This window comes from Bathycoccus prasinos (genome assembly GCF_002220235.1).
Source record: "Bathycoccus prasinos genomic : Chromosome_17".
Classification (NCBI taxonomy): Eukaryota; Viridiplantae; Chlorophyta; class Mamiellophyceae; order Mamiellales; family Bathycoccaceae; genus Bathycoccus; species Bathycoccus prasinos.
Window position 1 is genome coordinate 452,103 of NC_023992.1, and position 12,374 is coordinate 464,476.

At 45.0% G+C, this 12,374-nt stretch overlaps 10 protein-coding genes across 10 annotated transcripts; 5 read left to right on the forward strand and 5 right to left on the reverse strand.

Annotated features, from left to right (window-relative positions):
* Positions 1–109: 109 nt before the first annotated feature.
* On the reverse strand, positions 110–1,543 carry Bathy17g02220 (predicted protein; the record flags this gene model as incomplete). Its single annotated transcript, XM_007508236.1, has 1 exon — positions 110–1,543. One exon carries the CDS (start codon positions 1,541–1,543, stop codon positions 110–112), a length of 1,434 nt encoding a protein of 477 aa, XP_007508298.1.
* Positions 1,544–1,762: 219 nt separating this feature from the next.
* On the forward strand, positions 1,763–2,962 carry Bathy17g02230 (predicted protein; the record flags this gene model as incomplete). The annotated part of the gene is made up of 1 exon (XM_007508415.1): positions 1,763–2,962. The coding sequence occupies one exon, from the start codon at positions 1,763–1,765 to the stop codon at positions 2,960–2,962; it is 1,200 nt and encodes a 399-aa protein (XP_007508477.1).
* Positions 2,963–3,055: 93 nt separating this feature from the next.
* On the reverse strand, positions 3,056–3,742 carry Bathy17g02240 (peptidylprolyl isomerase FKBP-type; the record flags this gene model as incomplete). The annotated part of the gene is made up of 1 exon (XM_007508274.1): positions 3,056–3,742. The coding sequence occupies one exon, from the start codon at positions 3,740–3,742 to the stop codon at positions 3,056–3,058; it is 687 nt and encodes a 228-aa protein (XP_007508336.1).
* Positions 3,743–3,850: 108 nt separating this feature from the next.
* On the forward strand, positions 3,851–4,786 carry Bathy17g02250 (ATP-dependent protease peptidase subunit; the record flags this gene model as incomplete). Its single annotated transcript, XM_007508281.1, has 1 exon — positions 3,851–4,786. One exon carries the CDS (start codon positions 3,851–3,853, stop codon positions 4,784–4,786), a length of 936 nt encoding a protein of 311 aa, XP_007508343.1.
* Positions 4,787–4,968: 182 nt separating this feature from the next.
* Positions 4,969–5,850, reverse strand: Bathy17g02260 (unknown protein; the record flags this gene model as incomplete). The annotated part of the gene is made up of 1 exon (XM_007508346.1): positions 4,969–5,850. The coding sequence occupies one exon, from the start codon at positions 5,848–5,850 to the stop codon at positions 4,969–4,971; it is 882 nt and encodes a 293-aa protein (XP_007508408.1).
* An 85-nt stretch (positions 5,851–5,935) lies between these two features.
* On the forward strand, positions 5,936–6,745 carry Bathy17g02270 (hexapaptide repeat-containing transferase; the record flags this gene model as incomplete). The annotated part of the gene is made up of 1 exon (XM_007508399.1): positions 5,936–6,745. The coding sequence occupies one exon, from the start codon at positions 5,936–5,938 to the stop codon at positions 6,743–6,745; it is 810 nt and encodes a 269-aa protein (XP_007508461.1).
* A 67-nt stretch (positions 6,746–6,812) lies between these two features.
* On the reverse strand, positions 6,813–8,144 carry Bathy17g02280 (predicted protein; the record flags this gene model as incomplete). The annotated part of the gene is made up of 1 exon (XM_007508330.1): positions 6,813–8,144. One exon carries the CDS (start codon positions 8,142–8,144, stop codon positions 6,813–6,815), a length of 1,332 nt encoding a protein of 443 aa, XP_007508392.1.
* A 131-nt stretch (positions 8,145–8,275) lies between these two features.
* Positions 8,276–9,721, reverse strand: Bathy17g02290 (O-phosphoseryl-tRNA(Sec) selenium transferase; the record flags this gene model as incomplete). The annotated part of the gene is made up of 1 exon (XM_007508299.1): positions 8,276–9,721. The coding sequence occupies one exon, from the start codon at positions 9,719–9,721 to the stop codon at positions 8,276–8,278; it is 1,446 nt and encodes a 481-aa protein (XP_007508361.1).
* A 325-nt stretch (positions 9,722–10,046) lies between these two features.
* Bathy17g02300 (predicted protein) lies at positions 10,047–10,802 on the forward strand (the record flags this gene model as incomplete). The annotated part of the gene is made up of 1 exon (XM_007508308.1): positions 10,047–10,802. One exon carries the CDS (start codon positions 10,047–10,049, stop codon positions 10,800–10,802), a length of 756 nt encoding a protein of 251 aa, XP_007508370.1.
* Positions 10,803–11,174: 372 nt separating this feature from the next.
* Bathy17g02310 (predicted protein) lies at positions 11,175–12,038 on the forward strand (the record flags this gene model as incomplete). The annotated part of the gene is made up of 1 exon (XM_007508212.1): positions 11,175–12,038. The coding sequence occupies one exon, from the start codon at positions 11,175–11,177 to the stop codon at positions 12,036–12,038; it is 864 nt and encodes a 287-aa protein (XP_007508274.1).
* Between the last annotated feature and the right edge of the window lie 336 nt (positions 12,039–12,374).

Below are 12,374 nucleotides of genomic sequence, written 5' to 3' on the forward strand. Positions count from 1 at the left end.
CAACTTAAAGTGAAAATTTTTTTAAATACTACCATTAATCAAACCAACAAATACATATATCTGAATGATGTGTTACAGTTGTACGCTCACACATACCGCATATATATCCTCACTTCTTGACGACACGCATCATCCCGTACACCATCAGCTTTCGTTTAAATGCGCGCTGCATTCGCTCGAGGCAAATGATATCGCGCAACGTCTTGTACCAAATTTTTGGTCTCGTAAACACGGGGAGAGGATCGTAAACGCCGGCCCAAATCGAATGCCTCCAAGAGACGATCGTTTGTTTCGTCCAATCGTCCAATGTAACAGCCGCTCCTGGATTACACGCTTCGACGAGTCTTCCGTACTCTTGGATGGAGATGAAATACGGATGGGCCCACTCGTCGTACAAAAATTGGAGCTGAGACTTTTCCACTTTTGTCAACTCCGGCGGCGTCTCGCGTTGACACCAAGTCGCTAGAACCAAAGAACCTCCTGGTTTTAAAACGCGCATCATCTCTTCCACGTATTTTTTCTTGTCTGGCATGTGTTCGCCACTCTCGCACGCCCAAACCAAATCAAACGAGTTATCCGCGAAGGACATGTTCAGAGCGTCCATGACTTCAAATTTAGCGTTTGGAATGTTTTGACTCTTGGCTAAATCGTTCGCTCTCTTCGCTTGTTCTTGACTCAAAGTGATGCCCGTGACTTGAGCTCCACTACCGACGCATACAGACGCCAAGCGTCGACTGGCACCTCCAATGCCACACCCGACGTCCAAAACTGACGTCACTTTTGATTTCTCCGCTTTGGAAAACTTGAACATTTCGTCCACAAAGTCTTCCTTCGCTTCGATGAAGTCTTTGACCTTGTGTCCGAGAAGTGTTCCCGCACCTTTCGCTAAATCATCGTCGTTGTAATATCCTAAATGAATGTGTTCTCCCCAATAATACTCCAAAATCTCTTCTTTCGTCCACGCGTCGTACTCGTTACCGACGGTGTTCTCGCCTTGGACGTACGTCCGCGAAGGCGTATCTAAAACGTTTTTAATCTTTACTAAACTGGCGGCGAGGAGGATTCCTCCGAAAGAAAACGCCGCTTGCGAGCCGTGGTTAATGTTCCTGCAGTATTCTGCGATGAAACTTCGCGAGTTTGCTTGCGCTTGAGAAGGCACCGCGATGAAACCTGCAAATTTTTTACCCGTCAGCTCTGTTCCTTTCGTCGAAATCGTCGTCGACGAGAGTTGACCCAAAGCTTCGTTCCGTAAAGTGTCAATTGAGCGTGGTTGCTGCTGCTTTCGCTCGATTTGAAGGACGGCTTTGTCAACGCTATTGTTTCTATCCGCAGCTAAAGCTCTCGCGCGACCTCCTCCTTCTTTCCTTCTTCGTCGCGTTCTATTATTAGAAAAAGTCGTTAAAACAAGTTTGGGTGAACCGGTGAAGATGGATTTTGCCTCACCACCGCTGCCGGCAGTTCTCTTCGTTGAGATATTCAACGACGACGACGACGAGGACAAGTGTTGCACGGGGAGTGGAGTGTGCATCATCATCATCATCATTTTTATTTAAGCCCGTATGGTGGTTACGTTTTAGTTGAACTGTTGTGTACACAGAAGAAGAAGAATGAAAAGACTATTGATTGATGTGTGATGAAAGAACAAATTTGAGAGAAAAATTGAAAAAATTCGCATGCACAAGAAAAAAGAAACGCGAGAAGAGAATCACCATCACATCACAGAACCACCATCAACTTCCACAAATTATTTGGTTCAAAGAAAATGGACGACTCGTACGACAACAACAACAATAAGAACAAAAATGTGGACGTTCGTTCGATGGAGATTGAATTCGTTCGAGCGTTGAACGCGTTTGTGAACAACTTTCATCTTCCTACTACTGCAACAACTGAAGTGGAGACATGGAAAACGGGCGTGAAACCGCACGTGTACGCGGAATCGCTCCGTCGACAGTTGAATGCGCTGAGAGAAAAGACGGAGGAGTTGTACGCGTTCGAAGAAGAAGAAGAAGAAAAAGGAGAAGAAGGAGAAAAGAACTTTAACAACAGGACAAATAATAATAAGAAGAAGTTAAAGAAGAAGAGGAGTACTTTACTCGCGGCAGTTTTCGTTGGCGCGCGCGAGGACGAAGACGAGGACGATGAGGACGACGAACATAACGACGAACACTATCAAACCGACAAACGAAACCATACGAAGAAAGAGCGCGACGAGCGAAAGTTTCGCGCTTACGAGGAGAAAATAAACGAGATTGAAAAGAAAGTGCCGGCGTACGAACATCCCGCGTTCGTCTCGGCAACTGCTTCAGCCATTCCGAGTTCATCATCATCGTTATCTTCTTCGTTTTCTTCTTCTTCCGCAACGGGCACGTTGGCGACGACGGCAGCGGCAAAAAATGCAGCAGACAATGTCGACGTCCCAGTTGCAACAGTAACAACAACAACAACAACAACACAAAAGAAGAAACTCTACGCGCCGAAGAAGTTTACCATATCCAAAGAAGGCGATGAATTATTACAAAATGAAAAGAAAATGCAAGAGAATCTTACGGACGAAATGGTCGACTTAGCCTCTCGAATCAAAAGGAACGCCGAAGAAGTTTCCCGAGAGTTGAGCAGGAGCAACAAATTAGTAGATAGCATGGAAACAAAACTCGACCAAAACGTCGTCGTGGCGAAAAACGCGACGCACAGACAGACCGCTGTTTTTCGTAAAAACAAAAAGTACGGGTGTTGGAGTTGCATCGTTCTCACTCTCATTTTCGTCCTCTTCAGCTGGGTTTATATCGTCATTAAGTTTAGCGGCGATAAGACCGTACATTTAATTAAGAAAATGGAGGACAGAGTGCGCTACGACAACAGAGAGGACGACGACGTCGTCGTTAAAGTAGAACGGGACGAACAAGTCTCCGGGGAAGCAAAACATAGTAGCAGTGGTAGTAGAGACGCGTTAGAATTGTAGTAAAAGGAATGAAGAATAGTAATAATTTACAACTTGATCATGATGGATAGATTATACAGTATTTAGATGTATCTGTATATAAACTACAGATTATTATCGCGGCTGACCTGGAGGTGTGAACTTAACCATCGGGGTTCCGAAAAGTGTTGGCGCGTCTTTTACCGCGATTACGTCGACTTCAAAAGTCAATTTCAATCCCGCCAAAGGATGATTAAAATCTAACGTCAAAGAGTCCTCGCCAATCTCGACGACTTTCGCTATGACGTTTGGTGCGAGCTGCACGACTTGTCCAGGCTGCACTTGTTCCTTCACTTGAACCATTTCTTCCGGTAAAATCGGTTGTTTTTGAATCTTCTTCTCGTCAAAGTTCCCGTACGTATCTTCCGGTTCGAGCGTCAGTTTCACTTTACTTCCAACTTCGCACGTTAATAATTGCGCTTCCAATTTAGGGAATAACTCCCCGCTTCCTAACGTAATCTCCACAGCTTGACCTCGCGTGGACGTATCGTCGATGAGTTCGCTGGTCTCTCCGTTCGTCAATTTGTAGTGCAAAGCAACCTTCTGCCCGTTGGTCAAAGCAGCCGAACACACTCCTTGTTTTCTTCTTCTTCTGATGTGTCTTCTTTGGTTGCACAGTTGGTTGCGATGACGATGATGATGTTGATGACGAGGATGAATTATATGTTTTCTCTCCGTGTGCAGAGAGGATGAAGAAGAAGAAGTTTTATTATTTGTATTGCTGATACTCAAAGCAGAGGATAAGGATACTGATGATACCATGAGGACGATGATTATTGCGTTTTGTTTGTATGTTCGTTTTCTGTTATATGTTTTTAAGTGAAGAGGGTAAAACTACTTCTGTGTGTAACTGTTTTTTTGTACTGCACGATGTGGAAAATTTTTGATCCCTCAAAAGAAAAAAACATGTTGCAACGATGTGGTCGTTTTAGTCTTCCCAGCAGATGCGCGCTCTCGAGTATCACCACCGCAGATGGGTTGATCGATTCATTCGCTTCATCTTTATCTTTATCTCTATCATCATCATCATCGTCAGTGCACACAATAACAACAATTCCAAGTTTTTGTAACAGAAACGACAACAACAACAACAACAATTCCAACAGAAACAGAAACAGAAACAGAAACACAGCGACAAATCATCATCATCATCATCATCAACCCAATCGTTCCATCAAAACGTCCTCCTCGCACGCGACGACCGTCTTGGGTATTCGGAAAGATTCCAAAACCGTTCTCATCGCCGACGGTCAAGTGACCATGGGGTCGGAAATTATTAAACACAACGTGATTAAAGTGCGCAAGTTGGGCGACGGCGTCATCTCGGGTTTCGCCGGGTCCACCGCTGATGCGTTTACGCTCTTTGAAAGATTGGAACAAAAGATAGAAGAACACCCTGGTCAATTGACGAGAGCTTGCGTGGAATTGGCCAAGAATTGGCGCACGGATAAGTATCTCAGAAGGTTAGAAGCGACGATGATTGTCGCCGATAAACACCACATGTTTCAAATAACCGGCAACGGCGACGTGTTGGAACCGTCCAACGGAATCATCGGTATCGGAAGCGGTGGAAGTTACGCGTTAGCCGCTTCTAAAGCTCTGGTTGATGTGGAAGGATTGAGCGCGATGGATATCGCGAAGAAAGCTATGGATATAGCCGCGAATACGTGCGTGTATACCAACGATAAGTTTCAGATTTTAACGTTGGATTCAGACGCGAGCGCGGAGGAAGAAGGAGGAGAAAAAGAAAAGAAAGAAGTCGACGACGGAGGAGAGAAAGGAGGAGAGGGGAAAAAAGCGGCATGACGAAACGTATAAGAACAGCAATAACATTCTTTCGCGCGTGTTGTAGTAAATAATAAAGTACCTAATCACTGCTATTCCTTCTTCTTTCCATTTGCTAATAATAATACATATGCTTCGCATGCGCGTCACGTTAACTTTTGGCGCGACATCGAATAGAAAGCAGCACCTATTACTCTCTACTTCTACGACTTTGACGACGGAGGTGGTTTCTTCTTCTCTTTCATTCTAAACACTCGTCGTAACGCCAGTACGAATTCGCTCTCTTCCACTTTGTCGAGAAAATTCGCGCGCTTCCCGCCCATTGACTCTCGAAGTCTGTTGATGCCGCCACTCATTACTTCGTGACTTATACTACCGTTGTTGTTATTATTATAAGCGTCGACGCGTTCTCGTATTCGAATGACCGTAGGCTCAAAGTTCCGTTTCGTTGCGTTGCGTAAATCTTCCACGCTGGCAACATCTAAAAACGCAGAAGCGCAAACGCTTCCACCAACGACGCCGCACACTGCTAAACAACTCGCGTAAACGAGCGCGCGCATAGCGGCGGCGTTGGTCGATTTGTGCACCTCGTGCATTCGCCTCGCCGCGAGCCGTTCAGACGCTGACGCGTTTTGACGCTCGATTTTCCTGAGTTCTAAATCAGACTTAATAGCTTCGAAGCCCCATCGGTCTCGTCGTCGTCGAATCATGCCATCGTTTTCTGGAAAAGCTCTCCGTTGTCCTCGGTTGGTATTTCCTTCGCTGATATCAAACCTCTTGTGTTTTCTCAACTCTCTCGCTTCAGCTTGCGCCGATAAACGCAACTCGTTCGCGTAGACTTCCGCTAATTTCGTAACTCCATCGTATTCTGTACTATTACTGTTGTTATTACTATCGTCATCATCACCACGTGCTCTTCTTTCGAGCAGCATCGGTTTCTTTCTTCGAGCGTCGTCGTCGTCGTCTTCATCTTCTTCGTTCTTTTGCTTTTTGTGCCTTTTTTGCAACTCCATCTCTTGCTCTTTCTTGGCCCAGTGGTTTTCGTTCGCTCTGGCTCTGGCGCCTATGCGAGAGATTAACGACATGTTATTCACTCGCGTATTACTATTAGTATTGTGTGATGATATTTATCCATCGTGATATTACTTTATTATTATTACGAGTATTGTAATGGATTCCCCTAATCTCTCTCTCCTTTTATTTTTACGGATAAGCACCTTTTCCTGTTCCCTCCATCAGTCCATACCGTTACAAAACCCCTACCTAATAAAATCTTTCTCCTCCTCCTTCTTCTTCTCCTTTTCTTTCTTCCGAATGATGAAAATGAAAGAGATGAACAACAACAACAGCAACAACGACAGCGACAACACCTCTTCGCTGTATTACGAACAGTGTTTCCATCGATTGAATCACATGCCGTGGTTATACGACATCGAGAAACACAAAATGTTTGCAAAAGAGAGACAGAAACAGTGGCAAGAGAAACTGATGCAAATGGAAACCATAGAAATCAAAGGAGAAGACACGTACATCTCGGACGAGAACGTCCACATCTTCGCGGAACGAGGAAGAAAAGTAGTCATTGAGAATAACTGTCGAATAGCGAGCGGATGTTTCATTCACGGTCCTTGTGTTCTGGAAGAAAACGTGGGTTTGAACCAATCGGTTCACATGGACGGTGGTAGCGGCAAAGGCATTCACATCGGATGCGATACGAGAATAGGCCCATCGACTTCTATTTTCGCGTTTAACCATAGCTTTGACGATTTAACGACACCTGTCCGGCTACAAAAAGTTAAATCAAAGGGAGTAACCATAGGGAGGGACGTTTGGATTGGCGCGAATGTTTCAATCGTCGACGGCGTTACGATTGGTTCCCACGCTGTCGTAGGTATCGCGTCCGTAGTTACGAAAGATATTCCGGAATACGAAATATGGGCGGGCAATCCAGCAAAGAAAATAGGAAAAAGAGGTGATTAAAGTGATGTTCATCATCCATATAGAGATTTTGAAGTCTAGTAGAATCAAATAGCGCAATGCATAACACCTAGAATCCAGCTTTCCAAAAGTCTTCTGAATCCATCCCGTGCGAGGAGGAATGGACGTTGATGTACTTATCGATCTTCTCGTCTTCAATCGAGGATTTGAGACCTTTTCGTTGCATCTTCTCTCTCCATTTTCTCATCCGCGTTTCCGTATCGCTGTCCTCTTCTTCTTCGTCTTCATCGTCGCTCGAAGAGCTTTCTTCATCTTCGTTGAGCCAGTCCTTTGGATTTCCTTTCATTTTACTTCTTTTCAACTGCAATTCGCTTTTTGTTTGCTTCGTGTGCGCTGCCGCCGACGTCCACTGCCTTTCCTTCCCTTTCTCCAACTTTCTCAACCTCCTTTTTTCCTCGAACTTTTTTCTTCTCGCGTCTCGTCTCTTTCGCAACGCTAAATCCGGATCGTCTTCATCGTTCGTTTCTACATCTAAACTCTTCTTTCGCCTTTCCTCTTCTTCTTCTTCTTCTTTTCGTTGTTGTTTCTTCTTCTTCATTTTCTTCATTCTTAGTCTTCTTTCTTCTTCTTCTTCCTCTTCGTCATCATCATCATCATCTTCATCACCTTCATTTTCTTCTTCGCTCGAAGTTGATGAAGACGATGTTGATGAGGAGGACGAATCATTCTCCTCGTCGTCGTCCCCGTTTATTTTCCCGTTCTCCACTGGTGCTTCTACATTGCTATTTGTATTTCTTAATTGTGCTAATCTATCGGTGTCGCCAGCCATTTCAGCCGCTGCCATAGCGGTATTCAAACTCACCGTGTCATTCTTCTCTACGAGCGCGTCGAAGAGCTCCAAAGCTTTGTTCGGTTCATTTAATTTCAAGTATGCTTGCATGGCGACGTTTATGGTGATTGTCGTTATATCTAAACCAATCTTCTTCATCTCTGCAAATAACCCGAGCGCGAATTTAGGATTCCCACCTTTAATTGCTGCGGACATGACGGCGTTGAATGAGATGGTGTTGCGCTCAACCCCTAATAGTTTTTGCAAATTGAACACTTCAACGCATTTCTCCCATTGCTTTTGCTTTCTCAATCGGGTCGAGAACATGGTGAACGCTCTCGGATCTGCTCGCAACGCATCCGGGCGGTCTGGTGAGAACGCGTCGGATAATATTCTTTGCACCTCGGAGATTTCGCACTCCAAAAGCTCTTGCGTAGTCGCGTAAAGTTTTGAGTTTGACTGCGACGGCTTCAAGCCTCGGGAAGGCGCGAACTTCATCGTGTGTTTGACTTTCTTCTTGCTTTTATTGTTGTTATTATATTTGTTATTGTTAGTAGTATTTGCACCATCTTTCCGCTTTTTACTCTGATTGTTATTATTATTGTTCTTCATGATTAATGGGGGATGCGGTAGTGTTGATACGAACAGACGACTTTTATTCGCGACGAAGATTGTGGCGGCAGAAGTGGTATTTGTGGCTGTTCCTTCCTTTTTTTCATTTCATCGTCACTACAACTCTACAACTACGTTAACTTTACAAAATCTTTGAACGTCTTCTCTAATTGCAATTCAAAGCTCTCTATTTCCTTCTCGCGCATGCCTATCGCGGCTGCGGCCGTGAAATACGCTGTCGGGTATGTCGAGAAAGAAGCTCCAAATCCTCTCAACTCTACGTCGCCGATTTTCTTCGTCTCTTGCATGGGAACCGTGCGGGCGCCAGAGACTCGTCTTGTGAATAACATGGAACCAAATTTTGTAACCAGATCATTTCTCGAAGACGTCAACGTCACGCCTAAAGAAATCGGATTATTTGGCGTTTCTAACACCCTCTCGCCGTATTTCGAAGCCGTTCGTTCTAATGCCATCTTCAATTTCTCGTAGTTCGTTTCGCGTTCGTCGAGTAAACGTTCGTAACCAGTTTTACCCATTTCGAGGAGAGTGATGAGCACGTCTAACGTTGAAGATATCGATGCACGACCTGGGTATAGTTTACGAACTTTATCGACCAAGTAACCGTTTCCTTTTGAAGCGCAAACGATTGCACCTCCAACCGGCACGAGAAAATTTTTATCTAACGACTGAACGACACAGTCAACTCTTCCCTTTCGCATGGCTGCTTCAATTTTAACGCACAACTTTCTGCTCTGAACGCCGTAAGCGTTATTTATCACATGCGCTACGTTATATTTTTGACACAACTTTGCGATCGCTTCGACGTCGTCGGATGCTCGAGGCGCGAAGCACGACGTCGACGAGACCACGCACGCGATTTTTTTAGTATTTTCGTTCTCTTCGGCGGAGAGTTCTTTCTCGAGCGCCTGTAAGTTTGTTACCAACTCGTCCTTTTCTAATATTGGATCAACCACGCAAACATCGTAACCGCTCGCTAGTATGCTTTTTATGCACGTCTTCTGGTCTAATCGCGTCCAAACTATCGTGTTTTGTCGTTCGTCTTCTTTTGCATTTTGTTCTTCTCGTTGGTGCGCTCGTAAAGCGTTGAACACAGAGCACAACGACATGCCCGTGCATAACGGTAAGAGCAACGTCGTGGTACTATCTATACTTTGCAAACCTGATATCTTCATCGCATCCGCGACTAAAATATTCGCCAGCTTTGCTATGATGCTGCTCCCTATTGCTTTCGGTTGATCCGCGGAAACGTCGCCACTCCGTCCAATTCCGTGGTGCAAACCAAAATTACGCCTTTGAACCAATTTAGAATACACGCGTCCTTCGCGCTCCCCAACCCCGCAGTTATCTAAGAAATTATTCGAATCCAATTGCGAAAGCTCTAGTAAGAAACTTTCGATCACTTGTTCGTTCCATCCGTCCGTCGGTAACTTTCTGTTCGATACAAGTTGAGAGAACAATTTTGTCTGTCGCTTCGACGCTTCGTCAGCTTGGCGAACGTACGAAGTGGAAACGAGAGACTCGCACAGACGCTGATTGGCGTCGTTATTGACGAACATCACTTAGGAAGGGAGAAATCTCGTTGTTCGGTGAGGTTGATGCGCGTGTACTCGAGTTCTGTCTCGCACGCGTTGGCGTTTGTGTGTTTGTGTGTTTGTGTGTTTGTTTGTTTGTGATGAAACTCTAAAATTTTTTCCTCATTTGGAAAATCACAAACCGCCTTCACACAAAACGAAGGAGATGAGTGGACGAGGAGGAAGAGGAGGAGGAAGAGGCGGAGCGCCGACGACGACCACGACGAGTGGTGGTGGTGGTGGCTTCGGTGGTGGTTTCGGTGGACGAGGCAAATCTTGGGTCCGAGGTGAACCGACAAACTCGACGACGATGAATTCAACGTCTTCGAAAACAAAAGAAGAGAATTACAACAACAACAACAACAACAACAACTATAGTCTAGGAGGAGGAGGAAGAGGAGGAGGAAAGAAGAGAGGTTATAACGATAACGGAGGCGAGTATAATCATCATAACTATAATCAGAGAGTGAAACTGAGCAAGAACACGTATTCGAGAGGCGGGAAAGACTCGTTAAATGCGAACGCGTCTTCGTTCACTCCGTCGGTTTCATTTGCAAAAGAACAAGAGAGAAAAAAACGAGAGTTGCAACAAAAGTTACTCTTGATGGAGAGGCAAAAAGCTGAATTAAAGGCAAAAGTAGAAGAAGCGGCGAGATTAGCTAAATTGAAAGAGGAGCAGGAAGAAGAACGGGTGACAAAGCGGTTCAAGGAGGAGCAAGAGTTGAAGAAAGAAAAGGCGAAACGCGCCGGCAATCTTCTCTCGGGCTTCAAAGACTCTCTAAAAAACAAAGGAGACGTAGGAAATGGAGGACAAGATACCGCGGATGCGAAGAAAACCAACGCTGAAAATGAAACGAAGAAACAAATAGAGAGGGTGTTGCAAGCAGGGACGGATTGGGCGGTTTTGAATCTTCCGAGAGGATCGAAAAAGAAATGGCTGACGCAGTCGTATCGAGAACTCGCGAGAAGTTTACACCCGGATAAATGCGCGTTACCTCGAGCAAAACAGGCGTTTCAACGAGTAAAAGAAGCGTACGAAAACCTTAGCAAAGATGCAGTCGAATAATACAAATCATGAACGCGAATTTATAAAGGCGCGTTCTTTTGACAACACTTACGAGTATAGGTATTTTTCTTTCTTTTTCTTCATACGACCGTCGGCTTTTTTATGAGAGAATCCTTCTTGTTCTCGTCAGAAGAAATAATGTTCTCGTATTGCTGTCGCGAAGACCGGTCGTTCTTCGCAACAATGCCTCCCTCGAGAGCGACTGCGTCCTCGAGAACAACAACAAAAACTGCTTTTAATACTCCTGATAAAGCCAAAACACGATTTCTCTGTGCTGAGTCACGGCGGCGCTTTCGTTCTTTACGAAGGAGTAAAAAGCGTCGTAAAACAGTTACATCGGTCGCCTTGTTGTCAAGAATAAGCGCGGAAGAGATGCGTGCTCACTTACACGATTCGAAAGATTTATGGAGCACGACGTTACATCAGACACTGCTATGCAATTGCATTGAAGGTGAAGACGACGAGAGTGACTGCGCGTTTCATTTCCAATATATGCCGATGAGAAATCGAATAGAGGTGCCAAGAATGCTCTGCGAGGCTCGAAAGTGTAAATATGCGTTGGAGCTGGTCGGTTTTGTCCCGTGGGGGTCTGACGTGAAAACCACCACCCCATATGGAAAGACACCGACATTGAAAAACTATGACAAAACGAAAACGAAGGACTTGGCGCACGAGAAACCAATCGCACGATACCTCGCGAGCAAGTTGCAACTCTTCGGTCGAGATGAAGACGAACGCGCTAAAATAGACGAAGTTTACGAGCAACACTGGTCCACATTACGGAACAACGGTTTGACGCACCAAGGAGAAAACTTTGATATGGACCAATTGCTTGCAATTACCGATAGAGAAATAGACGAGACGCCTAGATTTCAAGACATGCGGCGCGTAAATTCGTTCTCTCCATCGCAGCGTTCGCTCGCGTCGCTTAGAGTTTTCGACGAGATTTTGTTACAGAATCAGTCCATGTACCTCGTCGGAGATGCGTTATCGTTATGCGATATCGCTCTGTTTGAAACCGCGTACGAGCTTTTCAGGGAAGAGTCTGCGGATTTTGATATTGGGGAGAGGTTTAATCTGAAATATTTAGAGAGATTTTTAGCGCACATAGAAGACGAACACCCGACCTTACGAGAGTATATGAAAAGCGCGAGACGTGTTCCACGATACAAGAGGCCTGGATACGTGTACATTAACGAACAAGTGAAATATTGGACTTCTTTCTACGCTACTTGACGACCAATCGATTCTGCTCGCATCCGAAGCGCACGTATTCGTGTGATTAAGGACTGCAAATGTTTCCGCTCTTCCTTTTGGTCTGAACCGTCATTTGATTCTACTTCTCTTCTTCTTCTTCTCTCCAGTATTCTAACTTCGCCCCCGCTCTTTTGTTCCTCGCGCCACCAATAAGAAGTATTATCGTCCGCCCAGTCATCGCTCTCATTATTATTTTCATCATCGTGATATTTGCCTATTCCTTCTACTTCTACTTCTACTTCTGCTTCTTCATTCGTTTCGAACTTTTCTTTTCTCTCGTCATCCTCTTCTTCTTCTCGACAATGCTCGATGCTA